At 43.4% G+C, this 16,625-nt stretch overlaps 1 protein-coding gene across 1 annotated transcript in view; it reads right to left on the bottom strand.

The window, feature by feature from the left end:
* Nucleotides 1-3,750: 3,750 nt before the first annotated feature.
* SYDE2 (synapse defective Rho GTPase homolog 2) overlaps nt 3,751-16,625 on the bottom strand; it is a 28,115-nt gene continuing 15,240 nt past the window's right edge. The window contains exons 4-7 of the mRNA XM_041421591.1: nt 14,545-14,671; nt 9,382-9,563; nt 8,288-8,519; nt 3,751-6,201 (exon numbers count right to left, since the gene is read on the bottom strand). Of these exons, the coding sequence (XP_041277525.1) occupies nt 5,696-6,201; nt 8,288-8,519; nt 9,382-9,563; nt 14,545-14,671 (1,047 nt within the window). The 3' untranslated portion in view covers nt 3,751-5,695. The remainder of the gene's footprint in view (nt 6,202-8,287; nt 8,520-9,381; nt 9,564-14,544; nt 14,672-16,625) is intronic.

Consider the following 16,625-nt stretch of genomic DNA (forward strand, 5'->3'; position numbering starts at 1 on the left):
TTTCCTCACTGGATGCTTAGAGCCCATTATCACCTTTAGAACCAGCAAGCTTCTTATTGAAAGACTTCTATTTCAGCAGAATATGTTTAGCTTTGGAAATGAAGAATCTTGCAGCGAGAGATTATTGTCTCATTAACCTTATCTATTTGTTTGCTCATAGCGTGGTTAAAGAACTATTGATATGGACCCAGTTTCCCCACTGTTTTTCCTTAATGCAGTTATAATGAACATCCTCTTTAAATAATAGTTTTCAAAGCCCTGTCAAGACTCTGAAACACTTTTACTTGCTATCATCAGTTTACAAACTTATTGTTACTTAATCTTGGCAAGTGCTTACAAACAGAAAACCAAGTCCATTAAAATATATTGTTCTCTCAAATAAATCAGTATTATTTAGAACAAACAGCTTTTAGTAAGCTCACTGTAGCTGTGCATTTCTGTCAAAAGACAATTATCCCTCAGAGAGATCGAATGGTGTTATACAGAAGATTTAATATTTACCAGTGTAAATAAGTAACAGCTCATGAATATTAATGCCCACTCTCCATCCAGAGAGGAGTCTTTGGTAAGTGGTTCTGCTGCTACTTCAATAGCCAGGTCAGACACCATGTAACTGAGCAGAGCCTGCCAGGCAGAAATTAAATCTATCAGAGGAGGACAGATTAAACCCTATACGGGTGAGTTCACTCTTTCCATGACTCACCAAACCGTTTGAGGGTCACAGACTCCTGTCAAACAAATGTCCATGTGGCCACAGTAGACACTAAAGCACAAAAGACAACTGACACACAGGGGATTTGCAGAAAGGATCTTCAGCTGACAAGCAATAGCCAGCCCCAGTGCTCTGCTTCATCAGAGTAAAGCACAGCCAAGGAGAAAACAGGATCTGTGTGAGGCTCCTGCATCCCAAAATAAACACTGCAAATTGGGGTTAGGCAGTGTTAAAGACATGGCCCTTCAGTTTTCTACTGCCAGGATCTCTCTATCATGTACTTTTAGCACTTTGATTGAACTTTGATTTAAGAGAGATTAGTAGCCACTGGATAGGACTTGGTTTGAAAAATGGTCTCTTGTTTGTTACTTTGAAGTTTAAATATTATAGCAATATTTCTTGTCCTTCATGTTGAACTAGTTCTAAATTAAAACCAAGGAAAATTCAACAAGCATATCCCTAGCACCTGCAGCACAGTGCTTGCAGAGTGCAAACAGGAAGAGAACACTGCTCCTCTGCTAAATCAATATTTAACTAACAGCCTGCTCTACACAGATATGTAAACATCATACAACTGACTAATTAAAAAGCTCACCTATTATCAGGCTTGGACTTCATTAGTACACCCCCTCAGAGCATCTTCCACAGATTTCTTTTGATTAACAGGGCTGCAAACGACATATAAATCAGTCAATCAGATGGTCATGGCTTATCTGGAAAGCCCAGCCAACCCCCTCCACTGCAGCTCTGTCACTACACCCCAGGAGAGGCAGCAGCCTCAATGGGAGCCTTGTTCCCCACCACAGAGACACTCTTAAGAGTTTTGATTAAGAAAATATCCCAAAAGACAGAGGGATTTCAGATGGGTTTTCCTAACAGCAAAGCCAAAGAGGAAGCACATCAGGGTTCTGCTTATCAGCTCCCCTCCCTCCCTAGAGCAAAGTAGCTGGGGAGCTGCAGGAATGGAAGGGAGTAATCTTCCTGAAAGCCATTTTCCTCCTCATCTCTGTCCCAACTAACACAGGAGACATGAGATTATACATCCCATGAGGATCCTTTAATCTGTCTAACACAATTCTAGATGTTTAAATACCTGTAGGGCCAGCTCTGCATCATCTCATGTCGGGCCATTGCAGTTTTGCCCTGAAGAAGTTAAGAGACATTGCAGGTTTTCTTGCTTGGTTCTAAGAGACAAGCAGAATGAAAACAGTAAATTCATTATGTAGGATGACATTTTAAAGGAAATGTATCATAGTTACATGACAGTGCAACTTCAGTCCTCCTCACACCCCAACCAACCATCTTTCAGCTGCTTCCTATTCAAAACACACTTCTTGTCAAGAATCCCAGTATCCCCATCCTATTCCTTGGGATGGGGGCAAAGGGGAAGGATTTAAGATCTGACAGTGGAAATACCAAGTGTTTCTCTGGTTTGTCAGATTTATATTCTGTAAAAATCCTACATATCTGTTGGGGATGTTTCCCTCTGTTTTCAGAACATGTCTGAATAGCTGCAGATCAATTTCTTGATTGTCTGGTGCATTAACAAACATACACACAGGTTACATACACATTTGGGAAAGACAGATGTAAAAACCTGGTTTCTGAGCATGTAGGTCCCCAGTGGCTTAAGCCAGCTTGAGGTCATGCCACCCCACTATTCCACACTCCACACCATTCCCACCCACCTCTTGCATGCTCCTGTAATGACCACTTTGGGAAGCTAAAAGGGGGAGAAGCAAAAAGGTGGATCAGCCACACAGCACCAGCAGTGTTTGGAATGTGGAAAATCCTATTTAAACAAACAGGAAAGGATTAAAACTCTACAAATGGCCTTAGTCCACTCCTAAATCCACTGAAGTGTATCATATCCCTAACCCTTGGCAGCAAAGAAAGCACAGCCCTACCTTTGCATTTCTGCTTTTCCCTGGGGACTACAAACTACAACTCTTGGTTGTGACCCAGCCCTGCCATCAGTGCCTTGTGCTTGGGTACAACCATTTGCATGTGACTTTGGTGCAAGCCCTGGAACTGCCTCTGTAAAAGCACCCACACCATTTTCTTTACCTGGAAGCAGAGGTCACACCTGAAGGAAGTCCAAGGACTCCAAGGACAGTTTGCTCTCTGAACTCCACTGCAGGCTCTCCCTCTGCTGTTAACCCCTTCCAGTCCCTGGTGAACAGGAGCAGCTCCTGATGCCAAAGCAGTCTCACCCAGCAGACAACAGCACAGGCCAGCACAGCAAAGGAGGCTCCTGGCTGTGGCCACAGGGCTCGGACGAGCTCTGCCCTGCATCCACACACAGCCAGAGGCTGCCCTTTTGTGTATAAAACTTAATTACTGCTTTGGTTGTTTTAATCTCCCAATTTAGTGCTCCTAGATTAAGGTAATTCCCACAGTAATCCTGTTCCTTAAGAATCTGTAACAATCACAAAAAGAATGCAGCTTGACCAGATTATATAAATAACTGTATGAAATGCAACAATCTCTACAAGAATATATATATATGGGATAACATAACAAAAATACCACTTGGGAAATGTCTCATTAAAGGAGGATTTCTAAGATACGAAATATAAGTTGTTATGACTAAATTACCAGGAAATGTTTCAGTAACACAATATATCAATGTATTTTAATTACCTCATGATATTAATATGAATACAATTTATGGAGTCACTAATTTCCACTGTTGCAATATTAAAATATTAAAGCTGACAGAGTTACAGAGCCCTCCTGGAGGAAAAGCTCACGTGCATTCAAGAGGTGACCACTTACATCATCTGATTATTACAAGCAATGAAAGATTAATAAATAAATTTAAGTGCAAACGTATTTCAAAGAATGCTAATAGAGTAGTAGTTTGTTTTTAATTATCCAACTCAAACATTGAGTCAATCTGGACATGACAACAGAACAAAACATCTGAAAAGTTAAATGTCTTTATATAATTAATTAATGTATGCAGCCAGTGCAAATGGATGACATCAGCTTAGACAGGTGTAAATAATCACAAGATAGGCACAGACAGATTTTACTTTTAATTCAAATTTTATTTAGAATTTAAATTTATAGTTTAAAAAGTATGCACATTCTGTAGGTATAAAAGTTTAAAAAAATACATCAATTTATTGATAAATGCTTCAGGTTAAATTTACATTTTCATTCATATCATTATATTGCAATAATTGTTTTGCATCTTTTAACACTTATAAAAATAAATTAGTGAGATTGAATAGCCCATTGGAATCATGCTAAAATAATTCCTTAGAAAAGAGGGGTGAAGTTTGCCATAGCAATTTTTAATTCCTTGCTACTGTAAATAAATAACTTCAATTAAGCAGTATAAGGAAGTACAGGTTAGCAGAAAAGCACTTACCCACAGGGTGAATGGAAAGCCAAGGTGGGATGCCAAAAATCGTACCAGAAAGATGTAGAAATAATTTCTACCCTGCCAGCTGACAGCAGCTGTCCTCTGAAAACACCAAAACCTTCTGAGCCCCACCTGCCCAAATCCCCCCTTCCTTGGGGGTGTGTATGTGACCTGCAGAGGACAAGGAATGACTCTGTATGTCCTTTTGGTTAGAAGGACTGTCAAAACACCTGTGTACAATAATTTGATGACTATTTTTACCTGAATGAACAATGTGTTTCCTTAACATGAAACGTTTAATGGCTCACCACAAATGACTCGAGATAAAAGAGCTCTGAGAAGATGGTGATAGCTGAATCTAATAAGGTCACAGTGAACTGCAATCCCACCCAAACTCCCCAGGAGTAATATCACTCCACCCATTCAACCTCATGTGACAACTCTAGTTTCCATTTTTGGGAGAGTAATTTAAAAAAAAAAAGCAAGTGGCTTTGTGCTGAACTTGTATCTTGCATCTCCAGAGCCACTACCCTTTAGAGAGGGCTCAAATCCATCTAATTACCAGCAGTAGCCAAGAGTACCACAAAAGGAATACATTAAACTCTGGAAAGAAAAAAATGTACCAAAACATCAAGAATGAAGCAAGAGGTTATAAAGGAAAAACAAAAAATATTTTTTGAAAAGTAAATACCTTCCAGACCTTCTTTATATGTGAAAAAACCCACAGAGGAAGAAACAAACAAGAAAAAAAAACAAACCAAACAAACAGAAAAAGGGTGGTGTGTGTGTGTGAGAGTTAATAGTCAACACCTGCAAACGCTGTTCCTGCAATACACAAGGTCATTTACATTAATCATTCACCCTACCTTCTCTCTGGCCATGTTTCTGTGCATAAATCAAATGCTGTGTTACCCAAAGGGTAACCTTGTCCTGGCACCACTGAACATGTCTTCCTGGAAATGGGAACATTTCATAATTCTGAGACCTTTCCTTTACAAAGATAGCTACAGACACATGCACATTTATACATAGATATATACAAACAAGGTTAGAAAAATATTTATTTTTGCTTGTTTAAATAATTACTGAAAAGTGTTAATACAGTAATACGTTAATATTTGTACAATTAAAACTTTATATATAAATATTATATAAAGCATTTTTCATAGCAGCCATTGCATATATAGTAAAACAAGTCTATCTGAAGTCCCTGCTGCAAAACTCAGGCCAAGCAGCATTCCTCCTCTTCTGAGAGGAACATCTGTACCAGAGCCAGGAGTTCAGGAATGAGGAATTCTGCTGCCGCTGACAGCAGAGATGTTGCTTTATCTTCTATCAGGTACTGCCCAGGCCACCTACGTGCATAGTGTTTTTAGGGAGAAATGCCACTGTGTGGAATCACATCACAGTCTAAGCCGGTCTCCAACACAAATCAGGACCATGCCTTCTAACAGAAAGGCAGAAACATTACGGAATGGCTTCAAATGTGCTAACACGAGGTGGGCCATGGCCTTACCACAAGGTGTTCAGGGGCACCATCACTCCTCACACAGCTAGGGAAGCCCAACGAGGGCCGTGGAGGCACACGGAGATGTCATGCAGGACAGGATTTAATAACTCATATTTAGTTTGTTTTTATTGAGTTCCCTTTCCAGGTTTCCTATGAGAGTGTCAATACTTTCCTGCAGATCCTTGAGGTGTGCTGTGTGATCCGCTGCAGAGTCCACAGCCGGCACTGTCAGGCAGCTCCCAAAGGGCTGCTGCTCTCCGGGGCCGGGCTGCGGGCGGCTCGCGGGGCCGTCCAGCTCCTCGGCTTTGCTGCTGTCATCCCCGCTCTCCGTGCCTTCCGAAGGGACGTCATCGTAGTCTGCCTCCCCCAGGCAGTCTCTGGGGGTCAGGAAGTAGTTCTCCCCACAGCTGCTCCAGTCCCCAGCATAGCGGTTGCTCGATGGGCTGTCTAGGCCCGCTGGCCTGGGTCTGAGCACCCCCGACATCTCGGTGCCGCTCAGATTCAGCACCTGAGGTCTCTGCCTCTTGGGCCTCAGGTAATTCAGGCAGGATGAGTGCTCAGGAAATGCATTCAGATGTGCTGGTTCTTTGGCAGGCGAGTGATGAACTAGGAGAGAGAAGTTAAACCTGTCAGAACTGAATCCATGCTGCAACAAAAAAGTCCACGGCAGACGCCCACCGTCATCCCTGGATGTCCCACTAAGAGCACGCACGGACACACGCAATCTTACAGCCAACACACTGCACGTGTTTTGCCACTGTTTTATATAAAATAATTAGGAAAAACTACTTTTTTCCTATTTTGAAGATTCATGCTGGATTCAAATTGCAGCAGAGAAGCCTTTCTAAAAGTAGAAACTCCCAGAACACCAATTAAATTCATTGTACAAGTTAATCACCATCCATCTCTGGGTCAAAAAAAACACACAGCTCAGTTCACACACTTCATCCAGGCTAAGGTGTAACAGAAAGCAGGCACAGCAAAAGAGATTAAAACTCAACAAAAACACCACCACTGAGAACACCTAGAGAAGCTGACAACGCAGCGAGCTGGCCTCTCGTGCTTCTCCTTCTGCCCTAACGTTCCGTGCTACTGAAGAAGCTCCCTTGCAGTATTTTTCTGCGCAGCACAAGCAGATGTACGCTCACACAGGTTTGCTGGCAGTGTCACCTGAGCTCCCCATTGCACAGCACAAGTGACTAACAGGCTCCTCCGCTGTGACCCGCTGCCTGAGGCAAACAGCACAGCTCTGTTCACTCACCTGGGCCTATTAAGCGTCTGAGCTGCAAAACTTCTGGTTTTATACAGACCACTGCTTCTTGTAATGAGCAGCAGAGACTTCCCATTCACCACTGAAAAGGCAGTGCACACAAACCCATGCAGTTCACCATGTGAGCCCCTCTTGTTAGACTCCCCACACACAAGCACAAAGATTCAGTCCTGAAATGTGCCCAATCCTTCTCCTTCTGGATCCACAGTTCAGGTCTCTCCAGGGGATTTTATTTTATGTCTTGCACAGTAACATGCAGTAACTCTCACTGCTTCCCCCCCCACCAACTATAACAAACCCCTTCTGTTTAGACTATGCTCCATTAAGATGAAGGGCCATGGGTTAACAATAACTGGCCAGTGTTACACGGTCTGACCAAACAAGGCCTATTTGTTTTCGCTAGGAAATATACGGAAATTGAAGTATTGCACAACATGTTGGTTATCAAGCTGTCTCAAACTACAGGAGATTAAATATAAGGGGCCAGACTGTGATCCTTCCATTCAGTCCAAGTGTGCTGTTTACACTGCGTGGTGTACACCCAGTCAAGTCTCTGCATTTGTGTTTTACCTCCCTTTTAACACAATATCCTGCACAGTTCTTGCAAGCTAAGAGACAGGACTCAGCTTTTTCTTCTAAGTGAAAGAAAACTCTACTGCTTACCCTACTCCTACCCCTTAAACCAATACACATTCCTGTGGGCAGAGCTGCATCCACTTGGTTTTGCAGTCCACAGCAGCCATGCCATAACCCATCCCCAGGTTTCAAGATTAGTTTCTGCACAGTATTTGCTGCCCAGATAGCTCTTGGTCTCCCTGTTCCTCCACCTACATGCCCAACTCTCCTGCACAGACTCACTCATCTGACAGAAAGCTTCTTTTCATTTTTGGTGATCAGCAGCTTTGGAGCTGCCCACCTGCAGCTGACAAATGAGCAGCAGCATCTGCAGTCACCTCAAACCCATCATGGAGTAGCAACATTTTTCCTTATGCAAAGCTCTGCAAAAACAAGTAGAAGCTGCAAACCTCTTACTCTAAGGATGTCTTCAACTCTGCCAAATTACAAGGGTGGAAATAAATTAACCCCATCAGGTCAAAGCTGGAGAGCAGGGGAAAAAATATCCCAGACCTCTCTAATTCAGATGTGGAAACTTAAATGTCACTGGGTTTGTGTTTTCCAGCGTCTTTACTCACATAAAGTCTTCACTATTTCTTTCATTATACTCAAACACTGCCATATGGTAAGAAAGCAATTAAACCAACAAAGTGCCCAAATAGAAACTGTCATAATTTCTTTAGATTAACAGGTGGTGCCATAGTACCTCATATTTTAAGAATTCTGTTGCTGCTCTAACATATAGTGTCACACAGTGCAAACACACAGCAATGGTTTGACTTTTTTTCCTTAATCAGATAAAAGTACCTGGCCACAACTGAAGTAAGTAGTGAAGAACCTCTATGTGCTTTTTGAAGTCCAGGGCACTAGCAAGCTCTTCCGAGTCTGTGAAGACTCTGTTGTTGTGGTTGGTGGTCTCCTGCCTCTGGCTCAGTAACACAGGGCCAAAACACACAGCTAAATTCTGGCACGTCATCTTATTTACTTCGTGGTAAGAAGCCACCAGTTTCAGGTGATCCAACAGCATCTTCAGGGTAGCCTAAAGAAACAAAATACTGCTCAGGAAACCAAACACTAGACAACAGTGGTGCTGGTAACAACTCTAGAGAGAAAATACCAAGGCTGATAGCTCTGGTTTTACTACCAACATCCATCAACAGAACATCCAAGTGCTGAATTAGAAAAGCTGTATTTGACTATGACAGAGCAGACCAATTAAGACAGACTTTCTGGTAAAACTCTGTTTCTTATCTGAACTCAGTTTCACATAGATGAGTTTTCTCACAGTAAAAAGGGTATACCAGGAAGGAAGAAGAGGCTGCAGAAAGCAGTACAGATGATCCAGGTACATTAGAAAATAAAGAAACCCTCGATATGATGCCAGCATCTGAACAAGCTTCCAGGTAATTCCGGGTACTGTGCAGGCCCCTCTCTCCCTCCCCCCAGAAGGGGCTGTGGTTTGTGGTGCTACAGGAATTTGGCAGGTAACAGTGCACAGCTCTCTTGCACTGCACAGCACGGGAAGGGAAGGCTTTATTGCACAGCCTTAAGAAACAGGAATGGATTTGCCCAGGTAATTACAACACACAGATCAGAGAGCTCTGCAGATGTGGAGCAGGACAGCACACAGGAATTATCATTTATCTGATCTTGTAAAAGTAGAGATAACAGCCTTTCCTTCAGTTTTAAAGAAACAATATAAAATGAAAACGAGCAAATCCAGTAATGCAGACCCTCTAATTCATTGCAGCATGGAATTCTATTCAAATATGTGGAGCATCGCAAATCCAAGGGAACCACTTGATCTGATAAACAGTTCTGAAACATTTTATATCCAGTGTGAAAATGTTACTTTAGTTTCTGAAACTTGTGATTTACTTGAACATGCTATCACTACTCACCTTCTCAACATCTGGCAGGCAATCCAGAAGGGCTGCTGTGTGCTCAGAGTCACTTGGGTCATTCTCACAACCGTTGGCTGTCATTTTCAAGGGATTTTTCACCATTGCATCCAACACTGCTTCATAGAGCTGCTTGGTTATCAGGGGAGAGGGCAGCTCTCGCAGATAATCCTTTAGGACACCTAAGGAGACACAAAAGCTGCCTTTAACAAGCTGCAGATTCTCTTTGCAGCAATTTTTGGGAGCATTAAAGCACATCAACTGCACTCATTCCACAAGAAAATCCTCTGTGTCAGTGCCAAACCTGGCACTCAGGAGTGAGGGATGGGAGGACACCAAAGGACACAGCAAAGAGGGTCAGGAGCACAGGGCTGTTGCATGTGCAGGAGTGAGGACACTGGGCACCAGGTGAACATCTCTCCAAGCTTCCCTCATTCAGGCTGAGGGGAGGCAAGGAAAGGACTCAGAGCAGTCCACCTCCCATCCAAGGAAAGGAGATCCTACAAACATCAAAGTCCAGCTTGATAACCTGTCCTCTTTTATATAAGCCTATCAGTTAGTTTTTCTTTTCTGTTTATTTTCAGCTATAAAATTATGAGCAAACATCCCAGTGAGCAAAGCACATGGTGTCTTCTCACCCAGCCAAGCACAAATCAAACATACCCTCACGAGAGAAAGCCAGCAGCTCCCTGCTGCCCTGGGTACCCTGCAGCCCCAGCTGTGACAGATGGATTCACACCCACGGGAGGCACTGCCCGAAGTGCCCAGGCACTGAGCCCTCTCTGGTGCACAGAAATACTGCAGCATTTCTGCAGCTGGCGTGTGCTGGGGCAGAGGCTGTTTCCAGGGACAGCAACAACCAGGCAAGCACCTCATTAACACCTATTCTTTCCAAACAGGAATTGAGTGTTTGCTTTCTTGTAAACTGGCTTTGGAACCTGGCTGGTACTTCATTTTGAGAGGGTTTCAGTGACTGGAAGAACAATAACAAAAAAAACCCAAACTATTAAGGCTTCTAACAGCAGCCTCTGGAAAGAACAGAACAGGATGCTATCCAGGAGCAATATCCAATACAACCAACAAAAAATTGAAGGAAACAAGCCTGCTTCCCAACAGTTTTCATTTTCCTTTAAAAATTGCTTTCTGTGCCACAAATATCTACTAATTTTAGCTACATCACAGCTGCATTTAAATACTTTGTTAGGAAGAAATGCTGGACTAAAAGAAACTGTTCAAAAGTAGGTACTGCAGTTAACAAAGCAGCCTGTCCTCCAAACAGGTAAAGTTTGAAAGGCAGACTTTTTTAGCAGGCCCTCCTCACAACCTTGTAAAATCTCACATCGCAGCAATCACCATCACACTCTGCTATTTCACAAAGCAACAGTTTTCATCAACTCGAGTCTGTGCAATGGAGCTGTACAATGAACTGAACGGTGCGCGCTTTGTTACAAGGTAGTTTCTAAGTTAACATTTTGCCAAATGCATTTTGCAGAATGCATGTAAGAGTTGTCTTCTATCTGTATAAATATTTTCATTTAAATAAGAATCCTGCATTGCAGCAGTGCAGCTACTGAAGCTGTGCTGCCCTGATCCTGAGCTGCCAAATCAGCTCCTGCTGCAGCAGGGGCATGGGGCAGCCAGGCAGAACCATCTCTGCAGACACCACACGGCCTCCAGGAGCTCACTCTGTGCTTCAAATGGGAACATCCCCTCAGGAACACAAAACATGAGAACAACCACTTTTTCCTGAAAAAATATTGCCCCTGGTGTTTTGGTGGGATTTTTTTGTTTGCTTTAAAAGAATATGCACTTTTGGTACTTTGCCACTAAAGTGGCTCATTTTTGTTTAGTAACTTACTCATATTCCTCCCTTCCTACCAAACATTTTTTCTTCCCTGAATTTAGAGGCTCATGTTCCCTATGCGGATTAGCTGGTTAAAATATTTATGAAAAAAATGTGGCAGATGCTGGTGCTGTACATCATGGTCTGGGATATTCTCCTTTTTTCATAACAAAAACATTAGCAAGAGACGCTGACTTCTACCAAGATCTCTGTTTCAGTTGTGCTTTTTTTGGAGGCAGAGGCTGAAATCAAAACCAGCTTACAGTAAGAAATTATATATTCTAATCCAATTAGCCTATACTAAACACCCACAACTGGCTATTAATAATTATTTAAGCAGGAATTCCTGCAATAGCATCCACAATCATAGGACTACCACCTGCCGAAGGACTTTCTCCTGTTCAGCTCCAGATAGCAGGATGGCTTGGGAGCCATGAATGCCCCTTGACCTTTCTAAATCCTTTTGCTATTCATTCAGCTAAATTAGCCCTCTAAGAGGCTGCTGTTATTTTTTTTCCATGGATCTATGCTTCCTGCCGCTGCCAGCCCACTAGCACATTCCTCTTAACACAACCACACACAACAAATTTAGACAGAGAGCAGAAATTGCCATCCACTTCATTAATTCCTCGTTTTTCTGACTCACTGAACTGTTAAAGAGTATTGCAAGCTTTATCAGAGATATGAATTCACGTGGATGCCAACAGACACAATGCAACAACGTGGCTACAGGTCAGCTCCATGAACTGCCTGCACGCCTCAGTTTGGTCCATGAGCCCACTTCATTGTGTGTCAGCCTGTGCCAATCCCAAGAGTATTTCTCAGTCAAGATTTAATCATTAAATGTTCATTCTTTAGTCTTTGGAGAGCTGTCAAAAAATATATTATTCATCTTTTTGGAAAGGAGAGCTACTCAAATTTCAAAAAGGACATAAGGCAGCACTTCTTTTCAAATCAGCCAAGATTTATGCTGAGGATTCGTATTCTGTGGAACACATGTTTTGGCTGATAGAAATATGAATCATGTGCATCAGCCTCAGCATTAAGTAATCAGGGGAAACATTCCCCCTCAACCCAACTCCCTAGGCACATGCAGTAAGTTTTGTGGGCTCCTTTATTCCTAGCACTAGGCACAGTGGCTAACTCAGCTGTCCACAAAAACTGTAGTTTCCCCCATCAATCCACAGCAGGCAGCTTCCAATAGCTGGAGTGGCTGCATTTGGTCAGTGGAAGCTCTGGATGCCAAGAGCCCTTCCCTCCCTGCTCCCCCAGCCCACGGAGCCCCCGCAGTCAGTCCCTGCAGCACAACGCTGACACAGGCACTGCAGGCACCTGCACAGCACAGCTGCAGGGCTACCAGGGAAAGAATCTGCTTTTCAGTGTAATTCTTTAAAACTCTTTTTCCCTTGTAAGGAAAGGAGCATGTAAGTAAACTCTTGCAAGAGAATGCAAACTAAAGGACACCCAACAGACTTTCTGTAAGGCAGAAAACAAAGCTGTAGTCTTTTCACTCCTGCAATGCAAACTCTGGATGCAAAATAATTTCATGGAACAATCTGATATTAGAAGTTCTCACCATTTTTTCTCATTAATTTATTTGTAAAGAGAAGAAAATGACCCATTTTAAAAGATGATTTATACTTTTTACCTTTACTGTACACCTCATTTATAAAAGCTGTATAACATCAGAGTGAAACACTGGTGGGTTAATGGCTGGACTTGATGATCTTAAAGGTTTTTTCAACCTAAACAATTCTATAAATACAAGTTTCCGATGCTGAGAATGCTGGTACTTGTGAACAACATTGAACCCCACAGCAAAATGAGCCAAGGCAAGTAAGGCGAACTGACTGGCTGCACAGTCTGAACCAAGAGGTTTATGTAACTCAGTAAATGTCATTGGGTAGTATCTTCTGATAATGTGTTGTATCATTATAAAATGTAATTAATAAAATTAATTCCCAGTACACTGAAATGAAATAAACCTCCAAACAGGGAATAACTCTTCTATACAGCTGGATGTTGGATATTACAGAAAGGGTTTTGGCACAGAAAATTTATACCCCAACTACTGTTACATTTTCCATCTCTTGATATACAGGCAGTGAATGCTTCTGACTAATTTCTCAGAGCAACTGGCTTACTCAATGATGCCTGAAATTAGATCAACTTCAGCTTATATCAGGTATCAATAGTTATAAAACTGTTCCAGTTTTTAGCAAACCAGAAAAACTTCAACAACTTACTTCAGTTCTGCAGTGCAACTCCTGTGAAGAGAGCCATGTGAGGAGCTGATGCAGACAGGCTGCCCAGCACCTTCTAATCTGTGCCTGGAGCTTGCTGAGTGACACCAAGTGAAGGGCCACTCCAGGGAGCAGGAGAAAGCTCAGCAAGGCTTTTAAAAAAGCAGTGAACAAACGAAGGCACTTTCCTGCAGCTCTAACTAGCCTGCACAATACAACAGGAAATCTGTTTCCATAACTCCTGCAATCTCCAACATAAAGGGGAGAACAGCTGATCCAAAGCAGCCCTGGGCCACATGGTGAGGATCCAGCAGCACAGCAGAGGTGCCTGATCACAACCACGCTTTTCCAGATCTGCTCCAATGCAAACCAGTGGCAGAGGTTTAACCAGCTCCAAGACCCCAGCTCCTTTCAGACTCCCACTTCCCTCTGTACCTGGTGGAGTGGAGTAGTTACTGAAAACGGGTCCTCCCATGTCCTCCCCTCCCTAAAAATCACTGCTGCTTCATCCATACTTACATCCCCAGAACAACTGCCCTCATTCCCAGCCAGATTTCAGGGGAAGTTAAAAGCTTGTTAAAATGACAACAGAAAAAGAGTTCAAAGCACAATTTTCCCCCTTTTAAAGGTACATGAGGAACATGGCACAAGTCTGTTGGAAGAAAAAACAAGTAAATGTGTTACCTGTTATGACATTAATATCTGGGTACTGGCTCTCACAGAGAGTAACAGCCTTGCTGTCCCTCTCAAACGCCTCTCGAAGCTCTTTCTTCACCGCTGCGGAGCCACAGAGCCGGTACAGCCCCACCACCTGCAAGCACAAACAACAGCCCTCATCAGCACTGCCTGCCAGGGACCAGCGACTGCAGCCTGTGCTGTGCCACCAGAGCCCAGCAGAGCAGCTGTACCTGCATCCTGTGCTGTGCCACCAGAGCCCAGCAGCAGATTTCAGGGGAAGTTAAAAGCTTGTTAAAATGACAACAGAAAAAGAGTTCAAAGCACAATTTTCCCCCTTTTAAAGGTACATGAGGAACATGGCACAAGTCTGTTGGAAGAAAAAACACAAGTAAATGTTACCTGTTATGACATTAATATCTGGGTACTGGCTCTCACAGAGAGTAACAGCCTTGCTGTCCCTCTCAAACGCCTCTCGAAGCTCTTTCTTCACCGCTGCGGAGCCACAGAGCCGGTACAGCCCCACCACCTGCAAGCACAAACAACAGCCCTCATCAGCACTGCCTGCCAGGGACCAGCGACTGCAGCCTGTGCTGTGCCACCAGAGCCCCACAGCAGCAGCTGTAACTGCATCCTGTGCTGTGCCACCAGAGCCCCACAGCAGCAGCTGTAACTGCATCCTGTGCTGTGCCACCAGAGCCCCACAGCAGCAGCTGTAACTGCATCCTGTGCTGTGCCACCAGAGCCCCACAGCAGCAGCTGTAACTGCATCCTGTGCTGTGCCACCAGAGCCCCACAGCAGCAGCTGTAACTGCATCCTGTGCTGTGCCACCAGAGCCCCACAGCAGCAGCTGTAACTGCATCCTGTGCTGTGCCACCAGAGCCCCACAGCAGCAGCTGTAACTGCATCCTGTGCTGTGCCACCAGAGCCCCACAGCAGCAGCTGTAACTGCATCCTGTGCTGTGCCACCAGAGCCCCACAGCAGCAGCTGTAACTGCATCCTGTGCTGTGCCACCAGAGCCCCACAGCAGCAGCTGTAACTGCATCCTGTGCTGTGCCACCAGAGCCCCACAGCAGCAGCTGTAACTGCATCCTGTGCTGTGCCACCAGAGCCCCACAGCAGCAGCTGTAACTGCATCCTGTGCTGTGCCACCAGAGCCCCACAGCAGCAGCTGTAACTGCATCCTGTGCTGTGCCACCAGAGCCCCACAGCAGCAGCTGTAACTGCATCCTGTGCTGTGCCACCAGAGCCCCACAGCAGCAGCTGTAACTGCATCCTGTGCTGTGCCACCAGAGCCCCACAGCAGCAGCTGTAACTGCATCCTGTGCTGTGCCACCAGAGCCCCACAGCAGCAGCTGTAACTGCATCCTGTGCTGTGCCACCAGAGCCCCACAGCAGCAGCTGTAACTGCATCCTGTGCTGTGCCACCAGAGCCCCACAGCAGCAGCTGTAACTGCATCCTGTGCTGTGCCACCAGAGCCCAGCAGCAGCAGCTGTTTGGGAATGCAGCTCGGTTTGCTACATTCCCCAGTTAGGCTGTCCCATCACCCACACAGGATCAGACACCTCTCAGGACACGGGGGCTGGGAGCAGCCAGAGAAGGATGCTCCTGTTTTCTCAACAGTCAATGCGCTGAGCAGTGTTTTATTGACATAACACAAGTTCTAAACTGGAATTGCTTAATGTTTTGCTTTTATGCAGAATCAGGAAAGAAATACAGATTAAATATATATTTGCTTTTCACCCTACTTAGATCATCATTATTTTTCCTGGCATAATTGTTTAATTATACAAAATAGAATTCAAACTTCAGCAAAAAGAAGTAAGAAGTGTTTAGAGCTTTATGTAAGCAAAACTGCAGTACAAATACAGTAATTAATCATTACCAGAAGAAAAAGTCATACAAACTGACTCCATACTAAAAATGAGGAAAGTTACAAATCAATTAACAAACCAACACAAACTGAAAATAAGTGAAAGCATTTTCCTACAGTACTACATTATGTAGTAAAAAAATAAAAATTTATTTTTATACCCTTAACCAGAGTTTCAAGAAAATTATTACTACTCCATTATTACACCTATAATATGTTGTTTTAAAGTTGAAAAGATGCTGACTTCCATGTGTTTCAAATTATATAGAAAGTTTTCTGCAAAACAGCTATTATTTAGCATGCTTAAGGTGATGGGAGTGAAACCCACACCATTCTTGAACTAAGCAGCCAGTTAAATCGTGTGCTTTCATGTACTGAAATGTTCCATTTTATCCTTATTTTTAATTTTCATCAGCACCATTTATGCAAAGTAGTACTATGATCTTACAAAACTAATTCTTAGAAATATTAATTTTATTTTAATTAGCATTATCGGTAGGTGTGCAGTAAAAGACGAATTAATTTTATGAGCAGTAAAAGATTAATTCAAAACTACCATGGACTCAAGGCAAAAAATTATCCAAAACCAAACCAAACAAAAGAACCC

Source organism: Onychostruthus taczanowskii, unplaced genomic scaffold (assembly GCF_017590055.1).
Source record: "Onychostruthus taczanowskii isolate IOZ18803 unplaced genomic scaffold, ASM1759005v1 scaffold7, whole genome shotgun sequence".
Taxonomy (NCBI): Eukaryota; Metazoa; Chordata; class Aves; order Passeriformes; family Passeridae; genus Onychostruthus; species Onychostruthus taczanowskii.